The sequence below is a fragment of the Suncus etruscus genome, chromosome 17 (genome assembly GCF_024139225.1).
Source record: "Suncus etruscus isolate mSunEtr1 chromosome 17, mSunEtr1.pri.cur, whole genome shotgun sequence".
NCBI lineage: Eukaryota > Metazoa > Chordata > Mammalia > Eulipotyphla > Soricidae > Suncus > Suncus etruscus.
The window spans coordinates 33,033,479-33,050,922 of record NC_064864.1 but is presented as its reverse complement, the minus strand read 5'-3'; the positions used below and the strand labels follow the sequence as shown (position 1 = coordinate 33,050,922).

The 17,444-nt window shown below is 37.8% G+C and overlaps 1 protein-coding gene across 3 annotated transcripts in view; it reads left to right on the top strand.

Moving 5' to 3' along the window:
* ALOX5 (arachidonate 5-lipoxygenase) overlaps nt 1-17,444 on the top strand; it is a 58,038-nt gene that overhangs the window by 11,746 nt on the left and 28,848 nt on the right. For all 3 annotated transcript variants that reach the window (XM_049790672.1, XM_049790673.1, XM_049790671.1), the window contains exons 2-3: nt 4,623-4,821; nt 6,821-6,902. In XM_049790672.1, coding sequence (XP_049646629.1) covers nt 4,623-4,821; nt 6,821-6,902 — 281 coding nt within the window. The remainder of the gene's footprint in view (nt 1-4,622; nt 4,822-6,820; nt 6,903-17,444) is intronic.

Sequence of the window (17,444 nt, the reverse complement as noted above, 5' to 3'; positions counted from 1 at the left end):
ACACATCAGGAAGGAAGAAGGAGCTTACCTGAGTAGCTTAATGACACAGCTAATAGAACTAGAAAGTGCTCAACAAAAGGACCCAAAAATAGGGAGACAGAAGGAAATAACAAAGCTGAGAGCAGAAATCAACGAAGTGGAAACCCAAAAAACAATCCGAAAGATCAACGAAAGCAGAAGTTGGTTCTTTGAAAAAATAAACAAGATTGATAGACCATTGGCAAAACTCACAAAGCAAAAGAAAGAGAGAAACTTGATAACGCGTATTAGAAATGAGAAGGGGGAGATCACTACAGATACTGCAGAGATTCAAAGGGTATTCAGAGAATACTTTGAGAAACTCTATGCCACTAAATATGAGAACCTGGAAGAAATGGATAAATTTCTGAACTCATATAACCTTCCACGGTTGAATAAAGAAGAGGTAGCATATCTAAACACCCCCATCACTATTGAGGAAATTAAAACTGTAATCAAAAATTTACCCAAAAACAAAAGCCCAGGCCCTGATGGATTCACGAATGAATTCTTTCAAACCTTTCAAGAGGAACTACTACCAATTCTGGCCAGGCTCTTTTATGAAATCGAAAAAACAGGAATACTTCCAAATAGCTTTTATGAAGCCAACATCACCTTAATACCAAAACCTGATAGAGATGCTGCCAAAAAAGAAAATTACAGACCAATATCCCTGATGAACACAGATGCAAAGATCCTCAACAAAATCCTGGCGAACAGGATCCAGTGCCTCACCAAGAAGATCATTCACTTTGATCAAGTAGGTTTCATCCCAGGAATGCAAGGATGGTTTAACATCCGTAAATCTATTAATATAATACACAACATAAACAACAACAAAAATAAAAATCACATGGTCATATCAATAGATGCAGAAAAAGCATTTGATAAGGTTCAACACCCATTCTTGATTAAAACTCTCAGCAAGATAGGAATAAAAGGAACCTTTCTCAATATAGTCAAAGCCATCTACCAGAAGCCAGTGGCAAATATTATCCTCAATGGAGAAAAACTAAAATCCTTTCCTCTAAATTCTGGTACAAGACAAGGCTGTCCTCTCTCACCACTCCTATTCAACATAGCACTGGAAGTACTTGCTATAGCGATTAGGCAAGAAAAAGATATCAAGGGAATTCAGATAGGAAAGGAAGAAGTCAAGCTCTCACTGTTTGCAGATGACATGATACTCTACTTAGAAAACCCTAAAGACTCTACCAAAAAGCTTCTAGAAATAATAGATTTGTATAGCAAAGTGGCAGGATACAAAATTAACACACAAAAATCAATGGCCTTTTTATACACGAATAATGATAGGGAAGAAATGGACATTAAGAGAACAATCCCATTCACATTAGTTCCACACAAACTCAAATATCTTGGAGTCAACCTGACTAAAGATGTGAAGGATCTATACAAAGAAAACTACAAAACACTGCTCCAAGAAATAAGAGAGGACACGCGGAAATGGAAACACATACCATGCTCATGGATTGGCAGGATCAACATCATTAAAATGGCAATACTTCCAAAAGCATTGTACAGATTTAACGCGATTCCTCTAAAGATACCCATGACATTTTTCAAAGAAGTGGATCAAATACTTCTGAAATTCATCTGGAACAACAAACAACCTCGAATAGCTAAAGCACTCCTTGGGAAAAGGAATATGGGAGGCATTACTTTCCCCAATTTTAAGTTGTATTACAAAGCAACAGTTATAAAAACAGCATGGTATTGGAATAAAAACAGACCCTCAGATCAGTGGAATAGGCTTGAGTACTCAGAGAAGGTTCCTCAGACATATAACCACCTTGTTTTTGATAAAGGAGCAAAAAATCCTAAATGGAGCAGGGAAAGCCTATTCAACAAGTGGTGTTGGCACAACTGGTTAACCACTTGCAAAAAAGCGAACTCAGACCCCCAGCTAACACCATATACAAAGGTAAAATCCAAATGGATTAAAGACCTTGATATCAGAACTGAAACTATAAGGTATATAGAACAACATGTAGGTGAAACACTCCAGGACATTGAGACTAAAGGCATCTTTAAGGAGGAGACAGCACTTTCCAAGCAAGTGGAAGCAGAGATAAACAGATGGGACTATATTAAGCTGAAAAGCTTCTGCATCTCAAAGGAAATAGCGCCCAGAATACAAAGGCCACCCACTGAGTGGGAGAAATTATTCACCCAATACACATCAGATAAAGGGCTAATATCCAAAATTTACAAGGTACTGACAGAACTATACAAGAAAAAAACAACTAACCCCATCAAAAAATGGGGAGAAGAAATGAACAGACACTTTGAAAAAGAAGAAAGGCAAATGGCCAAAAGGCACATGAAAAGATGTTCAACATCACTAATCGTCAGGGAGATGCAAATCAAAACTACTATGAGGTACCACCTCACGCCACTGAGATTGGCACACATCACAAGAAAGGAAAACAAGCAGTGCTGGCGGGGATGTGGAGAGAAAGGAACTCTTTTTCACTGCTGGTGGGAATGCCGTCTAGTACAACCTTTATGGAAAGCGATATGGAGATTCCTTCACAAACTGGAAATTGAGCTTCCATACGATCCAGCTATACCACTCCTAGGAATATACCCAAGAAACACAAAAATACAATACAAAAAACCCTTCCTTACTCCTATATTCATTGCAGCGCTATTTACAATAGCCAGACTCTGGAAACAACCAAGATGCCCTTCAACAGATGAGTGGCTGAAGAAACTGTGGTACATATACACAATGGAATACTATGCAGCCATCAGGAGAGATGAAGTCATGAAATTTTCCAATACATGGATGTACATGGAATCTATTATGCTGAGTGAAGTAAGTCAGAGGGAGAGAGAAAGACGCAGAATGGTTTCACTCATCTATGGGCTTTAAGAAAAATGAAGGACATTTTTAACAATATCTCAGAGACAAGAGAGATGAGGGCTGGTAGGTGCAGCTCAGGACATGCAGCTCATCACATAGAGTGATGAGTGCAGTTGCAGAGATGACTACACTGAAAACTATCATAAAATGTGAATGAATGTGGGAAGTAGAAAGCCTGTCTCGAGTACAGGTGTAGGGGGTTGGGGAGGAGGGAGATCTGGGAAATTGGTGGTGGGAATGTTACACCGGTGAAGGGGGGGTGCTCTTTACATGACTGTAATCATACAACTATAATCATGTTTGTAATCACGGTGTTTAAAAAAAAAAAAAAAAAAAAAAAAAAAAAAAAAAAAAGAAAAATAAAAGGCAGTACAATAATGATATTCAGAGACAATAGTGATGAAGCCCCCACCCCCAAGTCTGTCTTTAGGGCAGACATTTTACTTCTCTCTCACTTTCTCTTGCTTTTTCCCCATTTTGACAAAGTGGTTTGCACTATCAATTAAAAGGTACTATGCATGTCACTTTAACCCCTCTCAGCACCCAGTTATTTTCCAGAGTAATAAGTTTTAACTATCATTGTCATAGTGGACCTTTCTCGACTCTAAGTGCACACACAAATCATGGTAAAAAGCTTTCCACAAATATTTGTGTGTGCACTTAGACTTGGGGGTGGGGGCTTATAGGAGAAGAACCAGAGACATTGGTGGTGGGTAAAAGTGCACTGGTGAAAGGTGGTGTTCATTCTATGACTGAAACTCAAGTATGAACTCTTCCTTCTCATCTGTGCTGGAGAGCTAAGACACACAAATTGCTCATGGGCTGTCCTGTATTGTTTCTGTGCCTGCCCATCTCCTGAAGTCAGGAGCCTAGCCAACTATACCAGGTACTGAACAGCTGGGTCTCTGGGCTGTAGGGGCAGTGCTGCACATAGCCTGAGGTAGCACCTTCTAGCAGCAAGGTCACTCTTACATGCCACCTCTGTACCATGGTCATAGTGAGTTTTTGAGTTATGGTTTAGTGATCTGCAACTGCTCCAGGAAAATTTAAACCTATGATTTTATTTGCAACTAAGCCTCCCTTTTTCACTTGACTACTTGCTCCATGGAGGGACAGATAAATCGATTGTGAAGGGAAAATCTGGATTGGAATCCCATTATGCCAAATTATTACTAAGGGATGCATTGAGCCTCACTGCCTTTATCCATGATACAAGCCATAACTCCTCCTCTTGCAAAGGTGTTGTATTGGGCATTGGTGGTTCAGTGGTAGAATTCTCGCCTGCCAAAGGTGTTGTATATATTTATGTCAGTGGAGAATAAAGCTTTTTTAGAAGGGTTGCCCTTATTGTGAGATCCATTTTGTCTTGGCCAGGTATGGAATAATAACCAGCCCCCATGCTCCTTGCTTTAGTATGAGTGGAGGACAGCCAAATAGGATCTATACCTATAATATTATAGGGGAACTTCTGGGTCCCCACTTGTCCAGCCCAAACCACATGTGGACAGCAACATATCCCTCTTCCTGCAACTCTATCCTTCACTATACTTCTATCTTCTCAGAGCAAGATTTTTGCATCACTGTCACCCAAGGCATTGCCCAGATTTGTTGAGGGCAAACATTCCACAGATGTCATGACTAAATAAACTAAGAGATGATAAAATAGCCCAAGAGATATTTGTCTTATTTGGTCTACTTTTGCTTTTCACTTTCACAGGTTGATTCTTATGATGTGACAGTAGATGAAGAGCTGGGTACCATACAGCTGATCAAGATCGAAAAGCGCAGGTACTGGCTTCATGATGACTGGTACCTTAAGTACATTACACTGAAGACGCCTTATGGGGATTACATTGAGTTTCCTTGCTATCGATGGATCACAGGTCAGGGTGAGATCATCCTAAGAGATGGGCAAGGTGAGTGGTTCCAGACCCTTTTCTCCCTGTCTTCCGAGAAATTGAAGGGTCTTGTCAAACTTCCTTATATTCATGAGAATGGTGATAGAACCACCCATGGTTGAAAATCCTGAACCTCAATAGTGGGAAATTAATAAACCCAGAAAAGATGAAATGAGAAGCTCCAAGCTACATGACTAACCATGTATGCAGTCTATTAAGAAAAATTATGGCCCATTTCTGTCAGAGGTTATAGGGTCTCTAGTGATAAATAGCCCTTTGTCATATACCTAGATATATGGATAGTTTTACAGGTATAAGAGTTATAAAAATTCTTTCTAGATTTACAGACACCATACCCATACTGGGTTTGGGTTCCAGGGGTCACCAAGTAAACTAGGAAGGGAGGAATTGAACAGGAGCACTCCTAATGACAATCCCAAGGGACCATGAGCAAGTCAAGTAGTCATTGAAAGAATTTGTTGTAAGTAAAGAATTTTTTTCAAAAAGATAATAGAATCTACATATTCCCCTATGAATTCAAATCCTCAAACATGCAGATGTCATTCTGCTGCTTTTTCATAAGGCATACAACTTATCTAGTGTTGAAAAGGAAAAAGAAGCAGATGCTCTCTCCTCTCTCCTTCCATATAACTCAATCATGTCATCTTTACAAAACTTTCCCTGGCACTAGATATTTGTTCTTCACATAAGATTAGCATGTGGGGGCCGGGCGGTGGCGCTGGAGGTAAGGTGCCTGCCTTACCTGCGCTAGCCTTGGAAGGACCGCGGTTCGATCCCCCGGCATCCCATATGGTCCCCCAAGCCAGGAGTGACTTCTGAGTGCATAGCCAGGAGTAACCCCTGAGCGTCACTGGGTGTGGCCCAAAAAAAAAAAAAAAAAAGATTAGCAGTGTGGGTGAAAGGAAAATGATTATCCACTCTCATTAGGTAAAAAAAAATTAAACAAAAGAGTAAAACTTCTTCTCTACTATTCTTAAATTACCAGTCAACATTCCATCGTTTCTGACATGTAATTTAAACTAAATTGCAGGATGAGACATATCAGGGTGAGCACATAATTTCATCGTTAAATTCCTAGAGTTGATCCCCAACACTGTATTACAAAACAAACACACTAACCTTCCACTCCTTCTTCTCCTAACTCTTGTTAACCAAAGGGAATAGAAGGGAAGAGTATATACGTATAAATGGATTAAAATGAGGAAAGGAAGGCATAGTTCTGGTGACCCCCAATAACCCCAAATACTATCACCAATCCCCCAAGCCCAGCCAACAATGTTAAAGTAAGTTCTGTTAGAATGGCATATATATGTTCGCACATATTTCTCATATATAAATAGTACTTGCATTACTTCATTAATTATTGCATTGACCCAATAGTTTTCAACAGTATGTTGTTTAATATTCATATGTTTGAGTTAATGAATTGGCATAGACTACCCCAAAGAGCCTTTTCTCTGAAGTAGAAAGGCAACTGTGCACCAGGGGTTGTAGGATTCTGGGCCAAGGCAATGTCCTAATAGGCTGAATGAATAATGAAATCCCTTGGGTATAAATTCACATTAGGCTAGAGATGTTGACCATTTTTGCTTTCCAAAAATGCAGAGAATTATCAGCAGGTCATCAAACAGGAAGAGAAAGAAGTGTGGCTCAGGACATGTGTTTCCAAGCACCAAGAGGTGCAGGTCTGCTATAACTTACTGCAGGAGGTGGTAGGAGAAAAGGTGTTGAATTTTTTTTTAAAGAAGTGTTAAAACTGTGGTATTTCAGGTAATGTTGAAATTCCACGAATTAGATGTATTATACTGAACAAAGCTGAAGAGCAAAGCCATCGAATCTTCTTTAGAGCTTTTCTCTATGTAAAATAGAGGATTGTTCTGTGTCTCAATGAGATATAATGTGCTCGGCATGGTAAGGGTGTCTAAGAGAAACCTGATTTTTGAACATTGTCATTATCTTTTCTTGATCTCTTCTAACATTTGATCTTTCCTTACAGCAAAGTTGGCCCATGATGACCAAATTCATATTCTAAAACAGCACAGACGTAAAGAATTGGAAACAAGGCAAAAACAATATAGGTGAGTTATCACATTAGACCAAAAGGGAGAGAGATAAAAAAAATATTCTTGTGCAGAAAATGGTCTTTTAAGGAGTTATGTAAGTTTTATGGCTTTAGATTGCCTTGTGTGCTGTTAAGAAATATTATAATGTGTTACAATCTGGGGACTTGAGGGACAAAGTAATTGTACATGGATTCTGTCTTATTTATCTTAATGTTCTTTGGCTGAAATTTCAAAGTTAAGATATCAGCAAGGGGACTTCTGAGAATTATGTTATGGGTGATTGTCCTTCCACTGTAACTTTACCTTGTCCTCTTTCTTTGCATCCTTGTTCTCATAATTAAAAAAAATTAAAAAAAGAAGAAAATAAAAAATATTTTGTCAAATTTATTCTATATACATCACACTTGAGTATGAAGATATATGAACTCTACACGAGCCTATCAATTATTAAAACTCGTTGATTTTACTTAAAAAAAAAGGATACATCCAGTCTGACTGTGATGAAATCTCATTAGCATGTTATGAATGGACACTGTGGCTGAGTAGTGGCATGTCTGGGTGAAAACAAAATACATTAAATGGCCCTACAGAATCTTCTACCCTACGTGATCTCAAATTTGACTGCTCTATTAAAAAATAATTATTCAGTTTACTATAAAATAACAAATTAAAATAAGAAGACTCGTAGTTCAATGAATGTGGCTGATTAGTGCAAGTCTGAGGTCAGACAAAGAAGGGTGAGAAGCAGATAGAAAAATGTATCTACGGGCCCGGAGAGACAGCACAGTGGTGTTTGCATTGCAAGCAGCCGATCCAGGACCAAACGTGGTTGGTTCGAATCCCGGTGTCCCATATGGTCCCCCGTGCCTGCCAGGAGCTATTTCTGAGCAGACAGCCAGGAGTAACCCCTGACACCGCCGGGTGTGGCCCAAATCCCCCCCCCAAAAAAAGAAAAATGTTTCAAGAGAAGCTCAAGGAGATGACCCACTAGCTGGCCAAGACTGAGCATGAGAAGAGAGTCAAGCTCAACACCAAGCACATCAGGAAGAAGAACTTCATGGCCCTCGCATGTGGAAATGAAAATGGGTAGAGCTGCTGCTACCAAGCAAACCATGACCTTGAAGGTCACCATGTTGCAGGCAGAGAAATAAATGGCATACAATGATGTCAACATTCTGAGAAGGCAGAAGGAACTTCTATAGAAGCTGAGCTTATCCTAAGAAGCTGAAGCTACCAACACACCCTACCGAATTTGCCAAAAGAACAATTACTGCAAAGCGGATTCCTAAAGACTTCTGGAAGAAAAAGGAGTGTTACTAAAATGCCAACGGAGCCCACCTCAGAATAAGTGAGTGCTGATACTGCTGCAATATGAAGACAGGATGAAGAGAACCTCCAGGAAATTCAATGGGAGAATGTTCAAGAAAAGATAGTATTAGTCTATGAATCCATCTGTGGAAATTTTCATTAACAATTTTGGTGCCAAGTGGCCAAGAATAGTGGCATGTTTATGTTGATCAAGAATACAGACTGCAGCAGGAATCAGCAGGAGGTAGAAAAGGAGACCATAAAGGGGCTTCTGAAGGAAGTAAAACTAAAAGAGACTAGAAAGACCAATATCTGAGAACGTCTTCTAAACCTTCTGAGGTCAGAAAGGAGTTGAAAAGAGCAAGCAGCAGCTGGGCAGCTAGCTGAATGTGCAAAGTTGTCCACAGGGATGTTTAGACAGTTAAAATTTTTATCCACTCTAGGGTAATTAAAACTAAGGAAGAGGTGGGAGAGACCTGAGATGAAATAAATTATACTAAGACACCAAATGACAGAGCTCACAAAGAAACAAACCTTGAAGGTGAAGGTTTGGACAACCTAGCTGAGGGATTACACCATTTGATCGATACATGTTTTGCATTTAAGCCAGAAGAAAGGAAACCTAAAAGATCTCTTCCTTCAGCTAGAGGAAAAAAATAAGACACTTCAAAGAGTCACCACAAAAGGAACTGAGAGGAATATTAGCAAAAAATGAGTCATCTGGTGAAGATCAGATTGGAGGATGAAAAAGTGGATGCCCACTGGATCATTAGAATAAGAGAAAAAAAAAACCCTTAAAGATCAGATGCACAGAGCATCTGCAAACAATTCTATGTAAGCACTTCTAACTAGGACATCTAGCTGATGTCCTCAAGAATAAGTCTACGAGGCCAGAAAGATGGTATAGTGAGTAGAGTGTTTGCCTTGTATGCAGCTGACCCAGGTTCAATCCCCAGTCTGCTGTTATGGTTCCTGAGCACCATTAGGAATGATTCTTTAGCAATTATGGATATGATCCTCCCAAAAAAGAATACTAAGGTGGCAGAGTTGGTTAATCTGATTAAAACTAGGGATATAATATGGGGGGGAGGAAAGTAGCCCAGTATGTATGAAATCTGCATTTGATCTCCCACACTAAAATAAATAAATCAAAATTATCAGGTTCAGGGCTAGAAGAGGAAAATCACTTTTTTTTCCACAGCCATATCAGTCTGCATAATCAGGTAAGGATTGTAAAAAGAATCCCTCAAATTTACCAATACAGTAGGGTGAGATACCCCACTCCCTACATAAAGGTAAGCACCACTTCCTCCTCAGAATGACTTTCCTTTTCTTGGATACTGATTTCTTAAAAAAGGAATCTATCATCGGTACTGTGGAAAGTTTGGCTGTGTCCCCACTGTCTCTGAAAAAGATTCTCCTTATATTTAGTGAGAAGAAACTTTTCTTCTAAATTCCAGGAATTAAAGAAGGTGATCAACTTTTTTTCTATTCAAAATATACTAGAATTCCAGCCTGGGCAATTAGTCTAGAGAGGAAAAAAATTGTAATTTAAATTTGAAGGAATTCATACACATTCACCCACACAAAACATTGGAAATAATGAATCAGCAGGGTTTCAGGATTAAAAAAACTGCTCAGTTATCTTTCCTTATGCTAACAATCAACCTTTGAGACAAAAGTATGCTTTGAAATAAATATGTGACATATCTAATTCCAGGTTTAAATATAATATCTTATTTTGGGGGGCACACTTGGTTACACAGGACTTGGGGACATATGGGACCATGGGGGATCGAATCATAGTCCATCCTAAGTCAGTCACATGCAAGGCAAACACCCTACTGCTGTGCCACCACTCTGGCCCCATAATGTCTTATTTTTAACATATCTTTCAGTTCCATCCATGTTGCAGGGAATTGCATGATTTCATCATTCCTTACAGATTAATAGTATTTCTTTATAATCCACTTACCTGTTGTTGGGCATCTAAGTTGATTCTACATCTTAGTTATTATAGTCAGTACTGGTGTGAATAATGGTATGCCTGTGTCCTTTTGAACATGGTTTTTTTTTCTGTCAAGGAGATAGAAACACAAAAGTGAATAGCTGGGTCTTATGGCACCTCAATTATGAGTTTCCTGTGGAAGAGAAATGATTATGAAAAACCCTTCCATACTATTTTCCATAGGAGCTGGACCAAACAACATTCCTACCATCAGTATAAGATGGTTTTGTGCGTGGTTTTTTTTGTTTGTTTTTGTTTTTGCCTCATTTTTTCAAAGAAAAAGTGATTTATGACTCTTAAAGCCCAGGGGAGAGTGCTCTCAGAAATAGTTAGGAAACACCTCCACCTTTTTTTTTTTTTAGGGAGAGATAATTCATGGAATGTCTATTGTAGAGAGATGGGGTCAAGGCAGGATCTAGGGAGGAGGCTAGAAAGATTTTTTCAACAAGTATTGCTCCTTTCTTTAGATGTAGTCGTATTTTTTTTCTTTTTCCTTTTTCACTTATTGTCTTTTAGACCCCTTCCTCTACTTCTCTTGCAGCACAAAGCTCTGGTCTCTGGGCCATCTGCATAATCTTGAAGTTCCTCTTTCATATGAACTCTCAGAATTCCTCATCAGCATTTAGAAATAAAGCAACAACTAAGAATAGTATCCAATATGTCATAAAGCTTATGTCAAAAAGCTGACCCTTTTCACTAAATTAGTCAGTCAGGAAGATGGAGACTCTAATACAGGCTATAACCCTTCAACCAATGGTTCTCACTGTGATGTTTACATATAACACAATGTAATATTTAGTCTAGTGACTTTAATATGTATGATTTAATATAACCATTCTGTTAATATGATAGGACTTTCTCTTTCTCAACACCATTTGGTTTTGAAGAGCAACAAGTTGACATGGTTCAGTGTCCCGCATTATTTAAGCTTCTGTATAGTACATCTTTATTTTAATTGTTTATTAGGGCTACTCTTAAGGGTATTCGGGAACAGTTCTGGGCACTTCCAGGGTCACATATGGAAGTTCCAATGTACTCTACATTGGTGCTATTATCTTCCTGGTCCCTGAGTAGCACACCATTGAATGACTGAACCACCATGATCACATACTCTCCTGCCTTGGACATGAAGGCAATCTTTAAATTTTGTGGGGTTGTTTTTAATTCATAGCTATTACAAACATGCCCCATGAGTTTCCTCATGCATCTTCCTCTTGTTGTGGAGAGAGAAGGAGGGCACAGTGGGGAGAAAGTTAGGCAATACCCAACAATTCTCAGAGACTGAAGCATATGTGATGCTGGGTATTCAAACTCATGTCAGTCACATGCAAGGCAACTGCTTTATCTCCTGCATTATCTCTCCCTAACCCTAAATTATTCCTTCTCACTTCTCGAGAAGATTGCACTAGGAAAATTACTGAAAGTCAACTTCTAAGGATATAAACCATCTTTTATATTTTCAAAATCATATTATTTTTTTTGTGGTTTTTGGGTCACACCCGGCAGTGCTCAGGGGTTATTCCTAGCTCCAGGTTCAGAAATTGCTCCTGGCAGGCATGGGGGAACATATGGGAGGCCAGGATTCAAACCGATGACCTCCTGCATGAAAGGCAAACACCTTACCTCCATGCTATCTCTCCGGCCCCCAAAATTATATTCTTATATTTTCACCCCAACAGCTGTATCCTATATGATTTCATAACTTGGAACATCTTAATTTTTGTCAATCTAATATGTATGAAATGGAATTTCATTTTTTATCATTAGCTATTTTGTTATCTCATTATTCTTTTGTAATTTCATGATAAAATTGTTTTAAATTACATATAAATGTGTTATATTTTATGAATTTAATTAATGCTATTCAATCCTTCCAAATAAAAACACTATGCATTCCTACCCATCTAGATCTTTTATAAAGTTATTCAACTGAATTTCTCATCAGGACTTCCAATTTTCTGATAAGTTTATACCCATGAATTAAGGGTATTTAAAGTTCTTAGTGGGATTTTTTCTTTTTATAAAGGAATGTTTCTGGCAACTAACGTGCCCTTCAAAAGATGAATGGCTAAAGAAACTGTGGTACATACACACAATGAAATATTATGCAGATCAGGAGAGATGAAGTCATAAAATTTTCCTTTACATGGATGGACATGGAAACTATTATGCTGAGTGAAATAAGTCAGAGGAAGAGAGATAGACATAGAATAGTCTCACTCATCTATGAGTTTTAAGAAAAATAAAAGACATTATTGTAATAATACCCAGAGATAATAGAGATGAGAGAGAGAGAGCCAGAAGGACCAGCTCATGCTATGAAGGTCAAAAAATGGTGAATGCAGATAGAGAAATAACTACACTGACAACTATCATGACATTGTTAATGAGTGAGAGAAGTATAATGCCTGTCTGGAATACAGGGAGGGGTTAGGGGAGGTGGGGGTGGGGTGCACTGGTGGTGGGAATGTTGCACTGGTGAAGGGGGTGTTCTTTGTATGACAGAAACCCAAACTTCAAACATGTTTGTAATCATGGTGCTTAAATAAAGATATTTAAAAAAAGAAGTGTTTCTGGAATAAATATAAACTACTTCTTTTTAAATATTTTTTTGGGGGGGGGCCACACCTGGCGGTGCTCAGGGGTTACTCCTGGCTGTCTGCTCAGAAATAGCTCCTGGCAGGCACGCGGGACCATATGGGACACCGGGATTTGAACCAACCCCCTTTGGTCCTGGATCGGCTGCTTGTAAGGCAAACGTCGCTGTGCTATCTCTTCGGGCCCTCTTTTTTTAATATTTATCTGTAGTCATCCTTTACTAAACTCTTATTAGATCTAATCATTGTGTGTCTTGATCAATTGTTTTTAGTTACCTCATTGTTTTATCATTTTAGCTAAATTATACTAGCTTTGTCTCTTATTTTTTGCTAATTATACCACTGATCATTTTTCTACTTCTTTGATTAGAATTCCCAAAACAAGAAATGTTAGCAAAGATGAACATCTTTTCTGAGGCTTGATCATTCAGAACACTATATGGGTGAGCTGCCTGCAAGGCAAGTGCCTACCATTGATCCCTTGCCAGTGTTTGTTTTTTATTTTAAGACAATGCATCACATAGTTGACATAGCTGATTATAATACATTTGTTTCCAGATAAGTGAAAGCAAATTTTGGGGGGAGAAAATGAAAGAGAAGGAAAAAAATTAAAGAAAAAAGTACTGTAACAAGCACATTTGTGAAAATTATTGTATCTCCAATAAAGTCATTAATACAATGGCAGAAGGTTTAGTAAGTTCCTGTTGTTAGCTGTCCATTCTGTTCAATTGGGGTGCTTCTTTAGGGATGACAGCATCAAACAAATTAAGTTGTCTAGAAATTCAAAACACTATTACTAATATAATGACTTTTAGGGGCATGTACCTCAGCTGCCAGGCCTACTGGAAGAAAAATAATATGGGTGCAGGGTGCCCACACTTGCTCCAAAAAGCCCTGGTGATATTGCCTAAAACTGGCAGTGCCTCTCTACAGGTACTTAATAATGACAGGATGAACTAATTTTTTCTCCCAAGAGACCAATTATATCTTTTGGTAACTCTTCTTTTCCACTTTTCAATTTAGTAATCATGCTTTGTTGCATGATTCTTTGTTGCAGAGTCTTCTATTTATTCTGAAGCTCCTTTTTCTCTTCCTACCTTTCTCCTGTACTTTAAAAAAGGTCTTCCACAATAGTGTGTGATGTTTTTTCTTTTCTTCTCTGTCCTTTTCTTTCCAAGGCTCTGTAGGCAAGATTACCCTAGTCATCCTTTATTTACTACATTATATTTTCCAATATAATTATTTATATACCACAGATAAGTCAGATTATCCTGTGTTATTCTTTCTTCTTCTGGCTCATTCAAAGTGATATCTTTTATTTCCAACCAGATTGCGGTACATTGCATGATTTTATTGTTCCTTGCAGGTATATAGAATTTCATTATGTAAAATATTCATAATCCAACTTCACTGAGTACCAAAGTTGATTCATATCTTAGCTATTGTACTAGTTAGAGCAATGAATATTGATTTTTATTGAAGATTTTTAGTCCTGGGGATAGATTGCTAGGTCATATGGCATTCTGTTCTAAATTTACTGAGAAGCCTTTAGAATATTTTTCTCCACAGGCTTTAATTTGAATTAGACAACATTCCTTTTAGCAGTGGATGAAAGTTCCTTTTTTACCACATCCCTGCCAGCACAAATTGTTCCTACTACTTTTTATAAGTGCCATTCTCACAAGTGTGAGGTGATAATCTCATTGTTGTCTTAATTTGAATTTACCTAATAATAAATTATGCTGAGCACTTTTTTCATGTGCCTATTGTGATATGCTTGTCTTCCTCTGAGAAATGACCATTCACTTCCTCTCCTCATTTTTTGATAAGATTTTGGAATTCGTTTTTTTAATCTATGTGAATACTTTATATATCCTGGATATTAAAACCTTATCTGAGGTGTTGAATGAGAATATTTTTCCCATTCAGTTAACCATCTTTTAGTTTTAGACAATGTTCCTTAGAAACTATGATCTAGTCCCATTTGTGTATTTTTTTTATTATATTGCCTTTGCCAATATATTAGATCATTGAAGATGCCTTTGAGGTCAAGTTTAATTTCTTACATGTAGGTATTCAGTTTTCCCAGAACCATTTGCTGAAAAGCCTATCCCTACTCTATTTCATGTTCTCAGTTCTTTTATCAAAAATAAACTCTCTCTATATATGGGGTTTTGTTCTGGACTATTTGATTGTGACCCATTGATCAGAGAACCGATCTGTATTACAGTAGGAGGCAGTTTGAATAACCATGGCTTTACAACACAGTTCTAAAGTAGATAATAAAATGCTTTCATATATCTTAATTTTCAATATTGTTTTGGATACTTGTGATCACTTCTGATTACATACAAACTTTATTATTGAATTTTCTCCTTCCTGAACATTTTCTTCTGTATTTAGATGTGTATTATATTGAACCTTTATATCTTACATAGAATAATTATTTTTACAATATTGGTTCTTCTAATTCATGAGCAAGATCTTCTGTCTTTCTTAAGTGACTTAAAGTTATCATGGTATACAACTCCCACATTTTTTGTTGTTTCTGAGATACTTAAAGTTTTTGGATACAATTTCAGATGGAATAGAATCCTTGATCTCTTCTTCCTCCAATTCATGTTTGGTGTATAAGAATGCAATTGATTTTGGTATGTTGACTTTGAATCCAGCTACTTTTCTGTCATGATTTGTTTTTGAAGGATATTTTTTGTGAACTCTTTAGAGTCTTCTATTTATATTATCATGTCATCTATAAATAATGATACTTTGACTCCTTCTTTTTTCTTTTCTTTTGGATTTTGGGTCACACCCGGCAGTGCTCAGGGATTACTACTGGCTCTATGCTGAGAAATCGCTCCTGGTGGGCTCACGGGACCTTTTGGGATGCTGGGTTCGAACCACTGTCCTTCTGCATGCAAGGCAAACACCCTACCTCCATGCTATCTCTCCAGCCCCCGACTTCTTTTCCAACTTGGATCCCTTTGATTTATTTTTCTTGCCTGATTGTTGTAACCAAAACAACTTTTGTTGAGTAAAAGTCGAAACATTGAATATCTTTTCTTTGTGCTTTCTTAGAGGAAATGGTTTCAGTTTTTTACCATTAAAAATGATAGTGGCTGTAGGTTTTTTTTATTGATGACCCTTATTATCTTGAGGAAAGTTCTCTCTACCCCTATTTTGTTATGGGTTTTTATCATGAATAGATGTTGGATCTTTCAAAAGCTTTTAATGCATTGATTGATATAATCATATAAGTCTTATATTTACTTTTACTAATGTGGTATATTATGCTAATTTGCTTGCATAGGTGGAATCATGTTTGCATCTCTGAGATAAATCCTCTTTATTGAAGTGTATGATTTTTGGATATGTTGTTGGATTTAGTTTGCTAAGATCTGTTATTTGTTTTTGTTTTGGGGCACACCAGTTGTGCTAAGGGATAACTCCTGGCTCTGTGCTAAAAAAAATATTTCTGGTAGTGCTCTGGGTACCAGCATCAAACCCAGGTTGGCCACATGCAAGATAAATGTCCTAACTGCTGCACTGGCACTCCAAGTTCCAAACTAAGATTTGTTAAAAAGTTTGGCATTGATGTTCATCGTGGAGATTGATCTGAAATTTTCTTTTCTGGAGATATCTGTCTATTTTAAATATAAGCATAATTTATGAAACTAACCTATTAGTTTCATAGAAGGTGTTATGAAGAATTCCGGTGTCCTCTATGTTTTGGAAGAGCTTAAGAAGTAAAGGCAGTAAATCTCTCAAGCTTTGATATAATTCACCAGTGAAATCATCTAGATCCAGACATTTTGTGTGTGGGGGGGGGGGGGAGATACTTAACTACTATTTTGATTTATTTACTTGTTATTTGCCAGTTCAGTCTTTCTGCTTCTCCTAATTTGGCTTTAAGAGATTATATTCTCTAAGAATCTGCCGTTCTCTTCTGGGTTCTCCAGTTTAATATTATAAATGTGTTCATGGAAAACTCTCATTATATTTTGAGTTACTGAAGGGTGCATTATAATTTCTTCTCTTTCATTTCTCATTGGTTTGAACATTTTTTTGTCTTGTGAGTTTAGCTAAAGGTTTGTCTATTTTTTTTTTTTTTTTGGTTTTTGGTTTTTGGGTCACACCCGGCAGTGCTCAGAGGTTACTCCTGGCTGTGTGCTCAGAAATAGCTCCTGGCAGGCACGGGGGACCATATGGGACACCGGGGTTCGAGCCAACCACCTTTGGTCCTGGATCGGCTGCTTGCAAGGCAAACGCCGCTGTGCTATCTCTCCGGGCCCTATTTTTTTTTTAAAGAACCAAATTCTGGTTTCATTGATTCTTTGAATTGCTTTCCAATTTCTATGTTGATTTCTGCTTCCATTTTTACTATTTCACTCTTTCTACTACCTTTTGGGTTTTTGTTTTGTTTTGTTTGCTGTTCCTTCTACAAATTTTTGAGATGTGTGTTTAGGTTGTTGATTTGGACTTTTTTAAATTTCCTTTTTTAACTTTATTGGTTGATTTATTGATTGGTTTGGGGCCCACACCCAACAATGCTCAGGGGTTACTCCTGGCTCTGCACTCAGAAATCGCCCCTCACAGGTTGGGGGACCATATAGGATGCCGGAATCAAAACTGGTCCCTCCCAGG